The sequence below is a fragment of the Numenius arquata genome, chromosome Z (assembly GCF_964106895.1).
Source record: "Numenius arquata chromosome Z, bNumArq3.hap1.1, whole genome shotgun sequence".
Lineage (NCBI taxonomy): Eukaryota > Metazoa > Chordata > Aves > Charadriiformes > Scolopacidae > Numenius > Numenius arquata.
Genome location: NC_133616.1, coordinates 2635968 through 2657468, shown reverse-complemented (window position 1 = coordinate 2657468; position 21501 = coordinate 2635968). Strand labels below are relative to the sequence as shown.

The 21501-nt window shown below is 48.2% G+C and overlaps 1 protein-coding gene across 1 annotated transcript in view; it reads right to left on the bottom strand.

The window, feature by feature from the left end:
* LOC141477185 (unconventional myosin-Vb-like) overlaps nucleotides 1-21501 on the bottom strand; it is a 170368-nt gene that overhangs the window by 114990 nt on the left and 33877 nt on the right. Inside the window, exons 3-4 of the mRNA XM_074166272.1 lie at nucleotides 17561-17732; nucleotides 15345-15489 (exon numbers count right to left, since the gene is read on the bottom strand). Of these exons, the coding sequence (XP_074022373.1) occupies nucleotides 15345-15489; nucleotides 17561-17732 (317 nt within the window). The remainder of the gene's footprint in view (nucleotides 1-15344; nucleotides 15490-17560; nucleotides 17733-21501) is intronic.

The window sequence follows — 21501 nt, the reverse complement described above, 5'->3', positions numbered from 1 at the left end:
CAAACGCAAAGGTGGCTTAGCTTAGAGCTGCGCTTGCATAAAAGTTACTTGAGAATTATTGCTTCTCACTCTTCTCAGCAGGACAGGTCCTGCTCAAGCGGCACATTTCAGGAAACATTTCCCTACCTTTTTTTATCTTTAAGGCAGAAGACGAAAAACTGCATCGGTCCGGGAGAGATTTCAGTTGAACGAAGCCAATGAAGCTCAAAACCCAGGAATTATGCATGACTTGGCATCCAGTCAGCACTGCTACAAGGTAATATTTTATAACCTGGGTTTTTTTTTTTTTTTTCCTATCTAAGATTCATAATGAAGACCTCTCGTTATTGATTTTGACCTCTTTCATAACTTCTCCACGTGAGGGTGTGCCTGGCTGGAGGAGGCCAGAGACCAACCCACCAGGGAGCCCCATCCGAGGAGCTTTCCAGACCCGCAGTCTCCATGACCTTCAAGACCTGTCACAAACTGCCTTATATGTTGCATCCTGAGTCGTTTATTCCTCCCTCTGGCTTGTTTTTTACCATCATTTTCCAGAAGACACCGAATCTAGTGATAAAATACACGGCCAATATAATTGACTGCTATTACAGCTGCTCTGCCAGGTCACGTTTTTCCAGAATTTCTCTAGGATTTGCCCTAACGGCTGATCTGCTGCTACATGAAATGGGCCAGGCGGGTTCTCCATGGCACAAGAAACCTTCTGGAGTTGTATTATATCAATAAAATAAAATAAAAAGCTGCTGGCTTCCAAGCCAGACCACTCAAGATCCTGTGTTTGCAGTAACCTGTCTCTTCTGTTGTTTTTTTGGTGGAAAAAAAGGATGTTCAGACATTTCTTCGGAACTTGATGAACTTCAACAAAGGCTGAAGTAGGGTGCTGCACCTGGGGAGAAATAACCCCCTGCACCAGGACAGGGTGGGGGTGACCTGCTGGAGAGCAGCTCTGAGGAAAAACACCTGGGAGTCCTGATGGACAACAGGATGACCATGAGCCAACAATGGGCCCTTGTGGCCAAGAAGGCCAAGGGCATCCTGGGGGGCATCAGGAAGAGCATGGCCAGCAGGTCCAGGCAGATTATCCTGCCCCTCTTCTCTGCCCTAGGGAGGCCACAGCTGGAGCACTGGGTCCAGTTCTGGGCTCCCCAGTTCAAGAAGGACAGGCAACTGCTGGAGAGGGGACAGCAGAGGGCTACAAAGATGCTGAGGGGCCTGGAGCATCTCTCTGATGAGGAAAGGCTGAGGGACTTCTTGGGTCTTTTGAGTCTGGAGAAGAGAAGCCTGAGGGGGGATCTGATCAAGGCCTATAAATACTTCAAGGGTGGGTGTCAGGAGGATGGGGCCAGTCTTTTTTCAGTGGTGCCCAGGGACAGGACAAGACGGAACAGGCACAAACTTGAAGGTAAGAAGTTCCATGTCAGCATGAGGAGGAACTTCTTCACTTTGAGGGTGGCAGAGCCCTGGAAGAGGCTGCCCAGGGAGGTGGTGGAGTCTCCTTCTCTGGAGACATTCAAACCCCACCTGGACACGTTCCTGTGGGACCTGCTGTGGGTGGACCTGCTTTGGCAGTGGGTTGGACTAGATGATCTCCAGAGGTCCCTTCCAACCCCATATTGTTCTGGGATTCTGTGATTCTTTTCCAACTTCAGGAATAAAAGCCTTCAGAAATAAAGGCTACAGAGACTTTCCCTTCTCCTCTGTTCCAGCTGCTGGTGCCAGCAGGGAAAGATGGATGAATCCCAAGGAGAAGTTGGGAGCAAACAGGCTGCTGAGGGAGCAGAAATGGTTAAAAACAGGCAGGATTTGTTTGTATTCATCGTGAAATAAAAAAATCCAGAATTGTTCAGCCATTGTGCAGGTGCCGCACGCAACAAAACTGCTTGAAATACAGTCAGTTTTGGCAGCATCAGCACAGAAGAAAATTATTATGGAAATAAAGCCTGGAAAAAATAGAAGTGTTATGGGTGAATACCGGCTCTGCTGCAGCTTGGCAATGCTGTCACATCTCCTCCCGGGGCTTATGTGGCTCCTGTGCGCCTCAGGGCTGCCACTGTGGCTTGTTGTGGTGGTTATGATGTGCACCAGTGCTCTTCTCCCCGGGGTAAACAGCTCAATTTATGCACACATGGTGGCACACAACATGCTCGCGCTTGTCCAGCAACGCAGGGCGTGCAACAGGAATTAGGCTTCGACAGTACCCAAAGATGCTGTTCCCACCATATGCCTACAGCTCAAAACCAGGTATGAGGGACTTAAAGATGCAACTCTCACACCCTCACCCCTATGGGTCTGCAGGACTTTTGTTTCTCCACTTAGAACAGCTTTCTAAGATGACTCAGCCTGGAGACGAGAAGGCTCCAGGGAGACCTTAGAGCCCCTTCCAGTCCCTCAAGGGGCTCCAGGAAAGCTGAGGAGGGACTCTGGATCTGGAAGGGGAACCACAGGACGAGGGGGAAGGGTTTGACACTGAAAGAGGGGAGATTGAGATGAGATGTGGGGAAGAACTTCTTTGCTGTGAGGGTGGTGAGACCCTGGCCCAGGTTGCCCAGAGAAGCTGTGGCTGCCCCATCCCTGGAGGGGTTCAAGGCCAGGTTGGAGGGGGCTTGGAGCAACCTGGTCTGGTGGGAGGTGTCCCTGCCTATGGCAGGGGGTTGGAATTGGATGGTCTTTAAGGTCCCTTCCAACCCAAAGCATTTTATGATTCTACATGGAATCTTTCTGGAAAACTAAAACCATGATCTGAGCTACAGCCTCCATCCATCAGAGACATTTACAAAACCATCAAGGCACAGAAGTCCAACCAGAACAAAGTCCACCACAATTTCTTCAACACAAGGGGCAGCAGCACCTCCAAAGTTGGGGGCTCCAAGTGCTGGTGGCATCTGATACAGCCTATGGAACCATGCCTGTCTGCGCAATTTAATGTTTTGCTTCACTTTCCTACTTCAATGAGCCCTCTTCAAGTAATTAATACCTGTTCATGAGCTGCTACGCAGGTAACACCTCTTTTTTTTCACTGAGATTTGTCATGTTACAAGCAACACCCATCAGGACTCTCACCCTTGGCCACACACAGAGCGAGAGATGGGTGAGGCATCCAGCCCAGCAAAACCAATAAGGCAAAACAAATAAGTTTTCACAATGTGTGAAAAACATCAGGTTGTTGTTGTTTGTTTTTTTTTTTTTTCCGGGCAACATCTCAAGGTGCTGCCCGAGGCGAAAATAAAAAGTCAGTTGGCTATGCAGAGAAAGGACACTTCAAACAGGTACCTGTGATGATTAGAACTAGCTGCTAATTACCTTTCCATCAAGGAAACAGATTTCCCTGCTTGTTTAAGGAATTAGTATTTCACCCAGAGCAGAGAACACCACTACCCTGGGAGGTGCCTCCAAACAGCCTGGGAAAGGTGTGTAGAAATGTTCAACCTTCAAGCCCGCCCAGGTGGACACAGGTCTCCAACTGGACTAAGAGCTGCACTCGTTTTGGTTGCATCAGGGCAATCAAGAGGTGAGACACCGCTGAGCATTTCCATACGCAGTTCTCAGCCTGGGAATGTCATTAGTCATCGTGATGTACGATTTTTCCATCTGTTTACCTGGTTAAGTCAGGGCTGAACATCCCTGGAAACTCCTCACTGCAAGAAAGGGGATGGGTCAAGCCCTTGCGTCGAACCCAAGGACAGCGATGGTTCCCACCACCAGTTCCCACCCACCATCAAGAGGAGATAGGGGACATCTCAAAGCACATCCATCCATCCAAGACCCTCAGCCTTCACCGACACTGTTTGAAAGCAGGAGTATTTGAACTCCCAATGTTCTCCAGACCTAAATCACAGTCAGAATTTTTCCAATGTCAGCTTTCTTTAGAGCAGTAAATATAAAGCCACGAGAAGGGACCTCGAGCTTATAGAACTTGCTTTTATAGTCAGCTCTTCATCACCGGCCCCAGCAGCTTTAAGCAAATCGCTGCACAACTTCATCTTGATCTCAGCAGCGAGAGCAAAACCACTAAAAACACCGTTCCTCCGAGAGGGAAAAACATCCAAAGCAAACGGGGGCAGAGCCAGACCCTGTGAATAATTGTCAGGGGTCACTCCAGCTCTAATCCCGGATCCGACATTAATTCTCCGCGTCGTGGAACGAGTCAATGAGCCTCTCCCACCGTGGAAATCATATTTAACCTACTTCTTTCAGGATGCTGGGAGGATTAGCGTTCGTAAAGCAATCTGAAGATTAAAAATGCTTTAAGTAGGGTAGTTTGAATTTATTCTGACCACGACGAGAACACCCATAAAGCCTCGATGCACAACGGGCTCTAATACACTTTGACATCGACTGCTAAAACCCAGTGTGGTTATTACATTGTATTTTTATATAAAAATACAATCATTTAATGACCGTTGGATTGCATCCCCCCCAAGTGCTAACGACAGCGATGGAAAACGGAGACGGTCTGACTCTGCCTTCAAGTGAATAAACAGAAGCCATACATCACAAAGATAAAACTCAGCGTTGCCTCTGAAATAGCCTCCGAAGCCAGGGATCATTCCCATTTCTGTGGGATAACTGGAATTTGGAGCAACGCTGCTGCTCGAAGAGGCGGCAGCTTGTTTTATATGTTGGTTTTAATTTGGATTTTTAGAATATCCGGCATCGTCGGTCAACGCAAATACGAAAACACAACTTTGGGGTAGTCAGACTTTTCCCTCTGAAGAAAATCAAGAAGATATTATTTCATGTCTGGTCAAAAAAAAGCGTTTAAGGACACGCTTTCTGTTTGCATTATCAAACATCTGCTACTAAATATTTATCTAGGGTTTTTTTTCTACAGCATCTTTCATAAATAGCATCCATCACCCTATGTAACTTCTTCTTTTCCTTACATTATTGTTTTTTGGAGGTAGTTAATTATTTTTATACAGTGGCTTATACTGAGTTTTTTCACCAAAAACCTACATGGGTCACACCACAGCTCCAAAATACATTTTGGCCAGAACCGCCCCAAAAACTGCTGTAGCCCTTCTCCACCCCGGCACCATCACAACTGATAGTGATAGACACAACTGGTCAAGATAAGTTTGCACCTTAATGCAACAAACCAGAGAAAGAAAACAGGAATATCCAAGGGGTAATGGTTTTAAACTGAAAGAGGGGAGATTTAGATGAGGTATTAGGAATAAATTCTTGACTCTGAGGGTGGTGAGACCTTGGCCCAGGTTGCCCAGAGAAGCTGTGACTGCCCCATCCCTGGAAGTGTTCAAGGCCAGGTTGGAGGGGGCTTGGAGCAACGTGGTCTGGTGGGAGGTGTCCCTGCCCATGGCAGGGGGGTTGGAACTGGATGATCTTTAAGGTCCCTTCCAACCCAAACCATTCTATGATTTCAGCAATGCCAAAGCCTGGTGTAACATCACTCGGCTGTTGCAGGTGTGCCCAAAGGATGTTAGATCATCCACAACCCATCCACGGTCTCACTTGAGAAGATGCATCGGCTACGATGCACCCCACGGAGTCCATCCTTTGCAGCTTCGGAGCCAATCTGCTCACGCACACCTGAGTTTTAGCAAGAAGCCAAAGAGAAAATACGGGCTTGAAGCTCTCAGTTGCTGGGAAAAAGCCTAAAAGAACCAGTTTGGCCCTGAATGGGAAAGGATGAGGATGCAGCACAGGTAACATGAGAATTAACCTTCTCTTCTGCAGCAGCACGAAGCGTTACCTTCCCTCTGTAAAACCCTATTTAACCCACCGATCAATCTGTCATTTCTAACACCGGGATCAAACACCGCGGTGCAATTAAGACGTCTTTGCAGAGGTCGGAACGCTTTTATACGATGCTCCAGCAAACCAGTTACTCCTCCTGCGAGGGCGATGGGAGTCCCACTAGTCCCAGCTCATTAAGGTTACTTTCTCCCGGGACTGCTTTGTGCAGCCGGCTGGAAATGCCCCTTCAATAACAAAGAAAAATCCTGCGGACTCAAAAGTTTCTGCAAAACGCTGAGCTGGCTCCCGTCTTTCCACCAATTCCCGAGGGCGGGAAGGACGGATGGATGACCTTCTCCCAGGATTTATGCTTTGCACACCCCATTGGGGAAGAACACAAGCTCCTCGGCCACACTAAAACGAGGTCAGCGATTCTTTTGTGTGCTGTTTCTAACAAGAGCAAAACACGCGCCCGGCCAATTTTATTAGCTCTCTGGCACCCTGATGCTCTTTTTCTGCGCTGGGATCGCACCCTGGGTCCAACCCAAACCACCCAACACGCAGAAGGTGGCCCCTGTGGAGCACTGCAGCCCTGAAGATGGAGGAGGCTTCACATCCTTCCAATAAGGACCACACCAGGGCAAGAATCACGCTGGCTTTCTGCTCCCCAAGCTCAGATGATGCTACCCCCAGCAGTTCAGCTCTGTGGGGACCAGGAGGACAAAGTCACTTGTTCTTCCAACCCCATGGCAGTTTCAGAAAGAAGGTCCTTCCTTCATCACCTTCATCATCAGCCACTGATGCTTGTAAAACTCCTACATTACCATCTAATTAATCACAGCTGATATACATTAGGAAAAGCCCAGAAAGAGATTTTCAGAAATCAACTGGATAGTTGACTTTCGGGTGCGCGCTCTGGGTTCTCCACCCTGAGGTCTCCAGAACTTCCCTGAGAACAACATGGGACTGCGAGCAGCAACGAGGAGGTGGGCAAGGGCAACAGCAAGTCTTTGGGCTCTGAGGTAATTACAAGGCTCGTAAACACCGTTTTGAATGTTTAACGATATTTAGTGTTGCAACTTTCACACCTCAGAGCTCCAAGTTGTGTCCAGCTCCTTCTGCAAAGCCCGAGATCTAACACCAGCACCAAAATGTTTATGGGCTCTTCCAAAACCTTCTCCCCTCTTCCCTATTCCACTTTAAAGAAGAGAACCCCCTTGGTTTCTCCCCTTCCCAAATTCAAGGCTATCGAATGTTTTGGTTTTTTTCCTTCTGACCCTTTTTTTAGACCAGAGCTTTAGTTGTGAGACGGAACCTCCTGCAAAGCCCAGCTGAGCAACCCCCCCGACGCAACCTTATTCATCAGAAGCCCTAAACCCTTCCCTGCCTTTAAGATAACCCAGCATTAAGCCTTATTTATTGTGCCAGCCTGATTCCTCCTGCATCTCTGTCGGGGGTTAATCTCTCTTTTAACTCCTACCCGCTCTCTCATTGTATGCTTTTAAATCCTCTTGTAAAGCTTGAAATTTGAAGTGCTATCAAAGGACATCCCCCACCGTGCCCATACTCTTCCCCGCCTCTGTTAGCTTATGAGCAGGGTCGATGCTGCAATTTCTGCTCTTTTCCAGCTGCAGCATTACAGCCCACAGCAGAAAAGAGAGCAATCATGGAACGGTTTGGGTTGGAAGGAACCTTAAACACCACGCAGTCCCACCCCACTGCCCTGGACAGGGACACCTCCCACCAGACCACGTTGCTCAAAGCCCCATCCAACCTGGCCTTGAACACCTCTAGGGATGGGGCAGGCACAGCTTCTCTGGGCAACCTGGGCCAGGGTCTCACCACCCTCACAGCAAAGAAGTTCTTCCCCAGATCTCATCTTCATCTCCCCTCTTTCAGTTTGAAGCCATTACCCTACATCCTAACACTACACACCTCTGTAAAAAGTCCTTCTCCAGCTTTCTTGTAGATCCCCTTCAGATACTGGAAGGCCACTATAAGATCTCCCCGGAGCCTTCTCTTCTCCAGTCATGGCCATGCACAGCCCCACCAGCATCTGTATCTCTGCAAGACACAGATCATCCTTGTTGCTGTTGGTGTAGGCAAGCAGTAATTTTTTTTGTTTTTTAGATGTGGGTGCACGAACGTCCAACAAAAATGGAAAGCCACTACTTGAGTTACCCATCTGCAGTCCAGGTGTTCGAGCATTTCATGCCAGCACAGCAGGGCTGGAAAGGGAAGACATGCTACTTCCATATAACTTCTAAATTAGGAATCACAAAGTAGATGCTGATCCTGGGTTGAATCACAAACACTGAGATTTATCCAGGATTGACTGAGCCACAGATGAGATCTGTGGCACAGATACACAGAAGCTGAACTGATCCAGAAAACCACTCTTGCACGTCTTAATTTATTCCTTCTTCAAGAACAAAGGCAACGAAGGGCAACGGAGCTGGTGAGGGGTCTGGAGCACAAGTCTTGTGAGGAGCGGCTGAGGGAGCTGGGGGTGTTCAGCCTGCAGAAAAGGAGGCTGAGGGGAGACCTTCTTGCTCTCTCCAACTCCCTGAAAGGAAGGTGTAGCCAGGGGGGGTCAGTCTCTTCTCCCAAGGAACAGGTGATGGGACAAGAGGAAACGGCCTCAAGTTGCACCAGGGGAGGTTTAGGGTGGATATTAGGAAAAATTTCTCCATGGAAAGGGTTATTAATCCTTGGAAGAGGCTGCCCAGGGCAGTGGTGGAGTCACCATCCCTGGAGGTATTTAAAAGCCAGGCAGACGTGGCGCTGAGGGACATGGGTTAGTGATGGTTTTGTCAATTGTTGGGTTGATGGTTGGACTCGATGATTTGAAAGGTCCCTTCCAACCTGGACAATTCTACGATTCTGTCGATACCACTGCGAGGAGATCCTCATGCTGGGAAGGAGGAAACTCCAGTCTAACCAACATGTTACCAGAACACTTGCTTCCCCACCGAGGTTGCAAGGGTCAGTTAAGGTCCGCAGAGCCCTTTCATGCTCTTGGCAAGAGAACAATTAAACATTCTGCATTTCCAGTTTAGTGGAGTTATGCATGGATGAAATCGAGATATTTTTGTCTGACCACATGCAGCAGCTTTGCAGACATCGTGCATCTGTTAAAGCAGCAGCCCAACGGATGCCCAACTAAATAAAAAGCATGATATTTACTCTGTCACCCAGCCCACACGCTTCTTAGGTGGCTTTTGCAAGTCCTTTATTGCCTGAGATCTTTTTCACTGAAAGATTTGAACATTCCACTTATTTTTTGTTTATCTGACAGAGACTGCTGCCATGTAATGCTAATTAAAAGGTCCACATGTGTGATATAACGTCGCTATCATGGCAAGATCCAGATGGAGGCGTCCCTGCCCATGGCAGGGAGGTTGGAACTAGATGATCTTTAAGGTCCCTTCCAACTCTAACCATTCTATGATTCTATGTGCTAATCAGAAAACACACAGAATATACAGCAAGGGGTTTACGACGCTTTCGCCGTTAAATTTACGACTCAAGCAAAGACCGTCTCACTCCCTGCTCCCCATTTTTCACAGAATGCTATGGGGTTGGAAGGGACCTCTGGAGATCATCTAGTCCGACCCGCTGCCAAACTTGCTACTCTCCACGCTTATGTCCAGCAAGGTAGTTGAGGCGGAGCCATCAAACTCTCCATGGCTGTGGGTATTTGCCTGTACAAGGCCATGCAACGAACAATTTAGCCTCACAGAATCCCAGAACGATATGGGGTTGGAACGGACCTCTGGAGATCATCTAGTCCAACCCCCTGCCAAAGCAGGTCCACCCAGAGCAGATTGCACAGGAACGTGTCCAGGTGGGGTTTGGAATGTCTCCAGAGAAGGAGACTCCACCACCTCTCTGGGCAGCCTCTTCCAGGGCTCTGCCACCCTCACAGGAAAGAAGCTCCTCCTCAAGTTTAGGTGGAACTTCCTATGTTCCAGTTTGTGCCCATTACCTCTTGTCCTGTCCCTGGGCACCACTGAAAAAAGACTGGCCCCATCCTCCTGACACCCACCCTTGAAGTATTTATAGGCCTTGATCAGATCCCCCCTCAGGCTTCTCTTCTCCAGACTCAAAAGACCCAAGTCCCTCAGCCTTTCCTCATCAGAGAGATGTTCTAGTCCCCTCATCATCTTTGTAGCCCTCTGCTGTCCCCTCTCCAGCAGTTCCCTGTCCTTCTTGAACTGGGGAGCCCAGAACTAGACACAGTGCTCCAGATGGGGAAAAGGCCTCATCAACTTCCCCATCCTGGTCAGGTGGCCTGTCAACATTTTTGGATGTTTGACAGCCTTTGGAGGGCCCATTCTCCTGCCCCATCACCCACAGCAATGCCATTCACACCACATACCCCTATCACCTACTGCTCTTCAATTTTGCACTTTATTAAGCATAATGTATGATTAAAAGGCAAAACATAAAGGCATTAAGAAACCCTCCTTGGGCTACCAAGTCCTGGCCTGTGCCCAGAGTGGACCTAACTGGTACTAAATGAAGAGACAGGGGCCAAAACCAGAAAAGCCACTACTAGAGAAGAAAAATGGGGCTGCAGACACAAAGGGGAACGTCTAACCTTTAACTGAAGCTCCCAAAGGCTGGGAGTGAGAAGCCGGCGTCGCACTGTCACCGTGCAAACTTCGGTCACCTCCATGGAGCTGGCAGCGACTGATGGGGACATATTCATCGAGAGAAACGTGGCTCAGGGTTAGAAGCGAGGAAAAAAAAAAAAAAATCCCCGCTCCTGCGTGGAAAGCTGCTGGTTGGGTTGATTTCAGCAGAAATCAAGTTTCAAGGGGAATTTTCGCTAGACACCCAGGCTTCTGCCCAGAGTGATGACACACAAGGAAATCCGAGCCACCGCTGGGATTTGGGCACACAAGGGATCTTTTGTTCCTCTAAGAAAAGCAAGAAGCAATCAGCCAGGGCCGCACTGTCTCTCTGAGAGATTCTGGATGTTCTCCCAGAGCTTTTAGTCCGCTTTCAGTAGGGCAAATGCCTTCTGCAGCACCCAAAGGCGTGAAAGGCACCGACACCCAATGCACCTCGTCAGGGAACATCAAGAGGATGGAGAGCAAGGCCAGAGGAGGAGATGGTTGCATTTCCCTGTCCCAAAGCACAAATTGCTTCGAACCCCACAGCCTCAGCTATTTAGTAATCATCAAACCATCCATCCCTTCCACCACCCCAACGCTTGACTCCATCGCCTCCGGTAGCAGCACTTGGAGCAAATTAATTCCACGCTGTGTATTTGGCCTCAAACAATATTGTTTGGAGGAACCCAGGGCGCTTAGTCTCACGCTGGGTACGCGGGGAGCTTCTAAAGAGCTGGGCACCGGAAAAATTAAAGGCTGTCACATATGAATTTTAATCACTTGCCTTTTTTTTTTTTTCCTGAAGCTGTTTTACATGCAAGTCCTTGCAAAGCAACGCGCTGCAAAGCGTCCTTTTTGGGAGAAGCTTCCATTTAAAGGGCAGTTTTAACACGCGTCCTAATCATAATAAGCGTTCAGATGCTTTGGGAGCTATTTTGTCCCAAAAAAAAGGGATCAGATATTGTTATACGCCCTCTGCAGCCCCTTGCCCAGCCCACCCACAGCTTTTTTTCTAATTTAAAAAGACATTTTATGATGATGGGACAACACTAGACACGGGAGCCAGTGCAGTTGTAAAGCCACCTGTGAAGATGCCTCCAGTCCCATCTGATGGACACCACAAGCAAGAAAACCCAGGACAACTTAATTAATGCTTGTAGACCAGCAAAGGTCTTAAGTTCTTCCCTGGCACCCTGTCTCTACGCCGCAATGGTGTATTAGAAGGCCAGAGAATTAAAAATCTAATTGCCTTCAACTTTTCTCACTTATCTGAGAATCTCACATTTTTCTTGCCATCCAACTCAAGCCCATTCAGCAACCTCCACTGCGTCTGCCCAGCGTGCCCTGGGCCACTAATAAGGCTAAACTATACATATATATATTTATTATATACATATATATATGAGGGTGGTGAGAGCCTGGCCCAGGTTGCCCAGGGGACGCTGTGGCTGCCCCATCCCAGGAGGGGCTCAAGGCCAGGTTGGAGGGGGCTTTGAGCAACCTGGTCTGGTGGGAGGTGTCCCCACCCAGGGCAGGGGGTTGGAACTGGATGGTCTTTAGGGTCCCTTCCAACTCTAACCATTCTATGATCCTATGACCTTGCCTTCTGCTCTGGAGAAGAGCTATTCAAGGTGACTTCATGTTTCCTTATTACGTTCTTGCTCTGTTTGTCCCATAAACACCTTCCTTATCCTTCCTTATCCAGGTCTCCATGAAAAGGGTGACAAGCTTGCCCTCGGAGAACCGCTGCAACTTGAAACCTGGCAGCAAGGGAGAAGCTGGCACCATCACCCAGCTCACACACTCCCTTCCAACTTTGCACTATTTGCCTGTTGCCCCCCCCAAAAAGTCTCAGGGCTTATTTTTTTGCAGGGTTTATTACCCCAGTGCAGCGTCTGACCTCAAGGAAACAGTTTAACGAGAGTCAGTTAATGAAGTTCTGCTCTGCCACACAAACTGCATGAATATTATCCCACGGACACGTATAAAAGCATGAAAATGAAGCCGCTTCTTGCAAAACTCGAAGCTGACACACCACCAAAGACCGGACAAGCTCACACGGCAACGACTGCTCTGTGGCTGCAGAAAATTGCTTACTCAGCACCTTTTTTCTCAGAAATAACATCAGCTTTTTCCAGGAAATCTTTCCACGGAGACAGCTTGTTTTACCTGTTTGATTTTCTTACAGGGAGAACATTCTCGTTGAAAGAAAACCAGAGAAATTCAAGTGAAACGCACATCTGCATTATTCTTCTCACTTTTTCATGATGTGATTTGCATTTAATTTGGTTTTAGAATGAATAATTCCATTTTTTTTAATGTGTAAGTCTATAGGATGCATCAGACATAACGCAATCATTTAAAAGCGAAAACATCCCAAAACGAGTGATGGTTTGGCACGGGTTTAGGTTTAACACGCTCACAGAGCTCCATCCTCATGGCTCAACTGCCCAAGTACCCGTGTCCCACCATGCTCACGTGTGTCCCCGTTGCCTAAAGCAGAGCTACAGACAGGAGGCATCTCGCAGAGTCAGTAATTCACTTCAAAAAAGCAAAAATTGAGCCAGCAATGTGCCCTTGTGGCCAAGAAGGCCAATGGCATCCTGGGGGGCATCAGGAAGAGCATGGCCAGCAGGTCCAGGCAGATTATCCTGCCCCTCTTCTCTGCCCTAGGGAGGCCACAGCTGGAGCACTGGGTCCAATTCTGGGCTCCCCAGTTCAAGAAGGACAGGGAACTGCTGGAGAGGGGACAGCAGAGGGCTACAAAGATGATGAGGGGCCTGGAGCATCCCTCTGAGGGACTTGGAACCTTTGAGTCTGGAGAAGAGAAGCCTGAGGGGGGATCTGATCAAGGTCTACAAATACTTCAAGGGTGGGTGTCAGGAGGATGGGGCCAGGCTTTTTTCAGTGGTGCCCAGGGACAGGACAAGAGGAAATGGGCACAAACTTGAACATAAAAAGGTCCATCTAAACATGAGGAGGAACTTCTTTCCTGTGAGGGTGGCAGAGCCCTGGAAGAGGCTGCCCAGGGAGGTGGTGGAGTCTCCTTCTCTGGAGACATTCCAACCCCACCTGGACGCGTTCCTGTGCAACCTGCTCTGGGTGGACCTGCTTTGGCAGGGGGTTGGACTAGATGGTCTCCAGAGGTCCCTTCCAACCCCATACCATTTTGTGATTCTGTGAAAAATATATCCTGTCCAATGCACTGCATCCATCACCCACGCGACACAGCATCTACGCGCAAGACGCATCCATCTCAAGCAGCTCCACTGCTCTCCTTACGGAGGGAAAAGCCCGGATCAAACTGCGGAGAACACAACGTCCACCCAGAAGCTTTCAGATTTCAAAATATAGAGTGCTACACTTCAAGGCACATTTCAAACAACCCAGCAGATTCCTGTAATCCACTTTACAGTCTCTCCTCAGCCCCATTTGAATCCCTCTTTTGTACCCAAGCCTGCAATTACCGTACTACCAGCCCGAGACAGTGCAGTGCTGAAGAGAGAGCGTCTTGTTTCAGGGCTTCAAAGGTGGTTATTTCCCCGTCCCCTTGCAAACAGAGCACTCCCACAGTTATGAATTAGTTGTGTGGCTGTCAAAAAAAGCAGATTTACTCTAAGGATGGGAGCACAGAGTTGAGCATCGCTGGCTAAAGCTACCAGTTAGCCCACTGTCTCCAAAAAATACGGAGGAAAACACCAACTGTTGTATCTCATCTCAATCTCCCTTCTTTCAGTTTAAAACCCTTCCCCCTCGTCCTATGGCTCCCCTCCCTGATCAAGAGTCCCTCCCCATCTCTCCTGTAGCCCCTTGAGGGACTGGAAAGGGCTCTAAGGTCTCCCCGGAGCCTTCTCTTCTCCAGGCTGAACCCCCCCAACTCTCTCAGCCTGTCCTCACAGCAGAGGGGCTCCAGCCCTCGCAGCATCTTTGTGGCCTCCTCTGGACTCGCTCCAACAGGTCCATGTCCTTCCTGTACGATCCATCCGATCTCCGCCCATGGCAGTGCTCCTCCAGCTGCATTTTGGGATTGAACTCTGGCTCATCTTTGAGTAGAAACGCATCCTAATGCACCGCTTACGGCCAAGGCATGGCAGAAAACAGGCTGAAACCTTCAGTAAACGGTTCAGTGCTTACTCTTGCTATTAAGAGCCAGGGCTGTATAAAAATCACAGCTAATCCACAAATAAACCTTAACACACCGTGCGAATCCAGACAACTACAACAAAATGATCCCCGGTGCAAGAACTTTCAGCTTCCTCTCAAATTCTCTTTTACATCATGGCTTACCTGGTAAGAACAAAATCCTGCATCTGTCCTCAGCAACACGGAGAAATAAATAAAGTAAAACTCAAACCACGTTCTTCTGGTGAAGACACCAGCTTTGCAGGACCCATAAATATCTCCAAATATCTGCCAGTCACGTCCTAACTCAAAATTCACAGTGTCTCCATAAGGAGGACCGACATTAGCTGCTGGGTTTAGCCTGATTATCTCACCAAATTATCTGAAATGAGGTTTCCTCCAAGCTATTAAACATGACATTTGCAGAGCGGTTTGAATTTCTTCCAGGAAACTAATCCAAGCAGCAGCAGGAGGAGAAGGATCCCCATCTGAATCACAGTGGCACTCAACCCGTCAGTTCCTGAGGACCACAAAGATCTCCATCAGCCCAACCTACCCGGCAGTCTCACCGGCTGATAACGGCGTCAAGTTGGTAATTAGAATTAATTAGAAACACTTGATCTCAAAGAGATTTCAGCTTGAAGGGCGGCTGACACAGGAACCAAGTGTTGCATCTTGCAGAAGAAGGACAAAGCTACAGCACCCATGGGTGAAGACCACGGGGAGATACCATACCAACTCAGGGATATAAAGGCATGATAGAAGCCCCCGTTATTCTCAGCAGAGATGAAAATCTGGAATTTTCCACCGTCTTTCCCATATCTTCACTTTAATTGCTTATTTACAATATTTAATTGGATATTTGCCCGCTTTTCATCCAACCCCGTCGACCGAGCGCCCACTCACCGGGCCATCTGCTTATAGGCTTCCTCCGCCACCGCAAAGATGTGGGGGTCCATATCCCCCATGTTTTGGCCGCTGTAGGCGTAGATGACATCTTGTTCGTAGATTGGCAGCTGCTCGTACGGATTGATGGCAACAAGTACAATACCTTAGAACAGATAAATAGACAGATACGTTACTTCAGGCTTTTCAGGGCTTGAGTTAGTTTTTTTTAATCATTTTTTTTTTAAATATGAGGCTTGGAGAATAAAAAAAAAAAAAAAAAGGATGAGAAAGGAATGGGGAAGGACTCCTAATTCTTATCTCAGCATCTCCTTCCAAGTGCTATGCTTTGATAGCAAGGATATAAGCTCCAGTACAGCTACAGAGGCTACGGAACTGGTGAGAAAAGCAAATATATAATAATCTTCATTGTGTGAAGCCAGACTTTGCAAAAAGAGAGAGAAGAAGGGGCTAAACGGTGCCTGAGCCATCGCTTCAGAAAAAGCAATTCCTATGCAACCAAAGCTCTGCTAGACCCAAACAAATATCCCAGATTTTCCCCCCTGGCTTAAATTCCGAGTAAAATAGCTCATAACAAAGAATGTACTCAAATCAAAATGAAATGCATAAATCACAGGAAAGGAATGCCAGAGCCTGCATTAAAGCTTTAAAGTCTCTTTCCTCACCAGCCCGGAGGAGGCGGCGAGCCCAGGAATTAATGAGAGGCAAAGCCACGCGTGGTGCTACCAAGGGCTCGAGGGAGCTGGTCTGCACCCTGAAGAACTGGAGCACTCACAAGTTCCACCACCTCCGAAGTGCCTTCGGGTTTTGCCAGTTTAAATTGTTATTTTAAGGAAGGTGGGAGCGGGTGTCGTGCTCCAGGCTCAAATCACAGCAAAGCCCAGGAAATCTCATCCCCCAACAAACACCACGATACGTGAACTTAAAGCCGCGTGGAAAGGTAAAGAGCAGCTAAATCACGTTACCTGCCTCCGTGGGATATTAATCCAACAGCTTCACCTCACCGTGCCCTACTCCTCTTCTTGGTTCTTCTAGGGCCACGCATTCTCTTTCTCAGTCACCAAAAAATAAGCTCTTTTCTCCCTTTCTCAACTACTTTATAACCAGAGCACAAGACGCTCTACACTCCCACGGTGCTTTGTAGCTAGACCCGCACTTGCTAAGCCCAAATGGGCTAAGCCTGAACCTACGCATCTTAATTAAGGAGGTGTCACGCTCAAGAGTATCATAAAGCTTCCCGAGAAGCTCCACTAACGAAACCTCCCTGATTTCGGATGAAAGCAGACATGCAAATTTAAAGGAAAGTCACCACTTAGCACCACCAGCTGCTAAGGCCACGTATTTCAAGGGGGTTACTCTAAAGAAGAGTCTCCTCCCGCCGAGGATTTCCTCGGCAAAAGTCGCAACGCTTAATCGTAGCTTGGAGGAACCAACCTTAACCCTGTCACGCAAATAGTCCCATGCATTTCGCTGAAATCTAGCAACTCGTCACTTCCGGAATCGTTAGCCTGTATCACTGCCAGCGAGGTCACCCTGGGCACCAGCAAGATGGTTCAAAATTCAATATTCACCAACGTAACTGAATTAAAAATGGCCAAATTGCCTTCTTCCTTTGTTTTTAGGTTGTGGTTTGTGGCTATCCGTTCACAGGTAACTGCTTCCTTGAATGGTTTTCAGGCCACCCTTCCCGGGAATGAGAAACCCAAGTTCACACCTTCCCTCCTTCTGCTTTGAATTTAAGAGTTGAATAACCCCCAAATTCATCAAGAAAATGTAGAAAACAGCAGTTCAGAAAGGGTTTTTTTCCCCAGTCTTTCAGGAGGAAAAACCCACTACGGACATTTCTCAGTTGGATCACATCTTTCTGACACACTGGTGTTCTCCACTGGTTTGCTACGTCCTACTTTTTTCCCCACGGACTGCCAACCACTCACAAAGTTGGCCTCAAACTCATCTGACAAGACGTTTCCACCAAGAGTTACGTACATGGACCATGAGCTCAGGAAGTTCACAATGCACCAACCCTCAAAAACCACCTCTGGTTATGCGACCTAAAGCTTGTTGGCACACGTTTGTGTTTCCCACCCGCCCCAAATCACAGCACCCTGGACCTTCCTCATGCCACAGCCTCTGGCTTGTGTCCATGTAGAAACCTCCTGAGGCCATGTTCTAACCCACCGCTTTCCAGGAGCTGAACGCGTGGTCTGGACACTCACCACAGTACGTATAGATGTGGTTGGACTCGAGGAACCTGACTTTGAGATTGTGGAGGACCGCGGGCTCATGCAGGTAGCTCAGGGCCGTCAGGTCATTTTCTCCCACCAGAATATCCGGATTGCGCAGGAAAGGCAGCTCATTTCCTTGGAGGTCAATGGGATATTCGTAGAGCTGAAGAGACACACATGAGGAACATGAGAACACAAAAAACAACAGCTCCTTTAATGTCATAGAATCATAGAATGGTTTGGGTTGGAAGGGACTTTAAAGATCATCCACTTCCAACCCCCTGACATGGGCAGGGACACCTCCCACCAGACCAGGTTGCTCAAAGCCCTGTCCAGCCTGGCCTTGAACACCTCCAGGGATGGGGCAGCCACAGCTTCTCTGGGCAACCTGGGCCAGTGCCTCCCCAACCTATAACTTATCCAAGCATAACTCCATCCAGATACTGTAAAATACTTACACATCCTGCTCTAAATGAAATAAAAGCCCCTTTATGCTAAACGTTATAGGGACCTGGATGATACACAACCAGTGACAGCTCATCCCCTTGGTAAATGGCTTTGAGCTGGTCCTGGTGGACACTGATGGTCATCAAGCACCAATCTGAGCAGACCTGAGTTGTTTTCAGGCCACCATTGCGACCAACAGCCTCTGGCCAGCTCTGAGTAGTAACAGGTACCACACAGAAAACCACAGTTTCACCTGATCCAAGCATCTCCATGCTCTTCGAAAAGCAGCCTCATTTCAAACTAGACCATATTTTTCCCATCCGAGTGATCTCTCAACTCATTTTCAATTCATGTTACTTTTATACTCAAAACTTTCCACCCCTTCAAGTGGAGAAGGACACGGAGAAGCAAGGAGTCCCCGCTGCTTCGTTATCTGAAGAGCCAGGTTATGTTGCTGGTGGTCCATATGCTAACTAAAAAAAAAAAAAGTGTATTTTTTCCCTTTACAGTAGGGGACTAAAAAAAAAAATAATTAATTGCCTGCGATGTGGCTTCCCATGGGGTGTCTCAGGACGGGGTCCCGTTGCTCAGCTCCCAGCGAAAGGGAGGAATCCCAGTTTGCAAGCAGAAGGGCACCACTACCATTGCATCGGCGCCGGATGGCTGCCCGTGCCAAGAGCCCGGGAAAAGCCGACCCAAGCGGGCAAGGACAGGGTCACGCAGCACCGTCTGACAACCTCGGGCTGGTTTTTATATACCCCAATTCCGCGGCGTCAAAGCCAATTTTCAAGAGTTTGCACTCGGTCTCACGTCTTAACGGCAAACGCACCAGGGAGCCCCTGCGATATTTAAAAAAAATCAGCTCTTGATTCACAAGGAGCGCTCTCGCACACAGAGAGCGGCCAGAAACCACAAAATCCATGAAAATACACTTAAAAGAACAAGGATAAAAGAGAAGCACTAAACAGTTGGATAATGCATGTTGGCTGTTCGGGAACAAAAGGCTTTCAACAGCTTCGAATCCCCTGAAGATACATACGCTCGGTGTCTCCATCTGATGGGCTGTTCCCCTTCTTCACTAAAGCTTTTCAGCCCAACGTGACTTGGTTCCAGGCAGGGTTTCATACGGAAAAGCATCAAAAAAGGGTCCCTGGGAGCAACCAGACTGAGCACAAGCCCAAAATGAGAAATTCCTGGGGTTCTCCGTGACGGTGACGTGCCAGTAACACCTAGCAATCCTTTAATCTCCTTGTAATTTAATGTTGCTGACCCTGAAATCGGTTGTGCAGAAAGGCTAGGACTTCTGAGTCGCTTTGGTTTCCAGGGAAATATCCAGCTTAAAGAGCAAAAAAAATAATTTCCTCACCCACCAAGTACTAAAACTGTTGAAGTTCTCAACCAGAGAAGAAGGATGGAGGCTGCAGCGCTCAGGAAGACGTTCAGACATCCTTTGGCGGCCTGCGCACCACAAGCGGTAAGAAGGAACTGCTGTGGATGAGATGGGCGCCCACCTGCACCCAGGCACACTAAAAAGGGCACCCGTTAGTGCTGCTCATGAAACCTGCCCTGGAGATGAAGCCTGTAGTGCTTTTCACACCCGTCACCAGTTTCCTGCAAAGGTTTGAGCATTGCTGCTTGGTTTCTCCAAGGTTTCTATCTTCTGGCCTCAGGAGCAAGAGAAAAAGCATGTGAAAAACTTGCCACGAAGGTCATCCTTGTGGCATCTGATGCCTGGTGCTTCTAAGGGACCATAAGGTGCATCTCCTCATCCATAGTTATCACCACGAAGGGGAAAAAGGCATCTCGAAGAGGAGCATCATCCATCCTTTAACCTCCTCAGAAAGCTGCCCTGTACTGGAAGAGCAAACTGGGGAAGTGCTTTCAAGGGTGCTTCCAACGGACAGTGAGGTGGCATCTGCACATCTCCTCATCCACATTTATCACCATGGAGGAAGAAAAAACTTCTCCAAGAGGAGCATCATCCATCCTTTACCCTCATCAGAAAGCTGCCCTGTGCTGGAAGAGCAAACTGGGGAGGTGCTTTCAAGGGTGCTTCCAAGGGACAGTGAGGTGGCATCTGTGCTTCTCCTCATCCAGATTTATCACCATGGAGGGAAAAACAGCATCTTGAAGAGGAGTATCATCCATCCTTTCCCTCCTCAGAAAGCTATCCGATACTGGAAGAGCTCTACCACAGGGCTATTGGGCAGGGAGCCCACCAAGAAGCAAGGGACAGCAACTCACGGTCCTACAAGAACATGCCTGGTGCTTCCAAGGGACAGTGAGGTGGCATCTGTGCATCTCCTCATCCAGATTTATCACACACACACCCCCAAGCTGTCACCCGACGTCCCACCCATCAGCTTTTTGTGGGGGACAGAAATCAGTTGCTTTTTCCCCCCCATTCTGCTTCGGGAATGATTTATCACCAGCCGCACACACGCCGTGAGGCCGGGCTGTTCATGCATTTGAAAGCAGCACTTGCTAAAAGACATCTACATTTAAATGAGTTTTTAATTTTTGTCTTCTAGAGCTTTTTTTATTAAAAAAAAAAAAATGGAGAGAAAAAAAAAGGGGTTTACATAAGATTATACTTAAAGAGAAAAACTAAGGCGTGAAGAAAGTTGTTGCGGAGCAGTCGCTTCTGCGCTCTGTGTGATTTTTTTTTTCCCCCCATCGGTCCCCAAGTTTGAGTAGATGCCACCAGCATCTAATTTGTTCAGCACCAAAAAAGCATAAATTGATATTACTAAAATCCTGCTGTTATATGAAATAAATACTGTCCAGCTGTGTCCAGCTTTGGAGTCCTCAACACAGGAAGGACATGGACCTCTTGGAAGGGGTCCAGCGGAGAGCCATGAAGATGATCAGAGGGATGGAGCCCCTCTCCTATGAAGACAGGCTGAGAGAGCTGGGGTTGTTCAGCCTGGAGAAGAGAAGGCTCCGGGGAGACCTCAGAGCAGCCTTCCAATATCTGAAGGGAGCCTACAGGAGAGCCGGAGAGGGACTCTTGGTCAGGAAGTGTAGTGACAGGACAAGGGGTGATGGTTTTAAATCGGCAGAGGGGAGATTTAGATTAGATATTAGGAGGAAATTCTTTGCTGTGAGGGTGGTGAGGCACTGGAACAGGTTGCCCAGGGAAGCTGTGGATGCCCCATCCCTGGAGGGGTTCAAGGCCAGGCTGGATGGGGCTTTGAGCAACCTGGTCTGGTGGGAGGTGTCCCTGCCCATGGCAGGGGGGTTGGAACTCGATGATCTTTAAGATCCCTTCCAACTCTAACCATTCTATGATTCTATGAAATAAAGAAAGAAATAAAAAAACAACACCAAACCCTCATTCTGATATCACAGACTATTACAGCTTTGCCAGGGGGATGGAAAGAGATGAGAGAGGTCAAGGGCTTCCTCGCAACCTACTTTAAACACAAGTATCTGGGGAGGGAAAAAGCTGGAAGCGCTAAAGCAATAAAACACATTTTAAAATG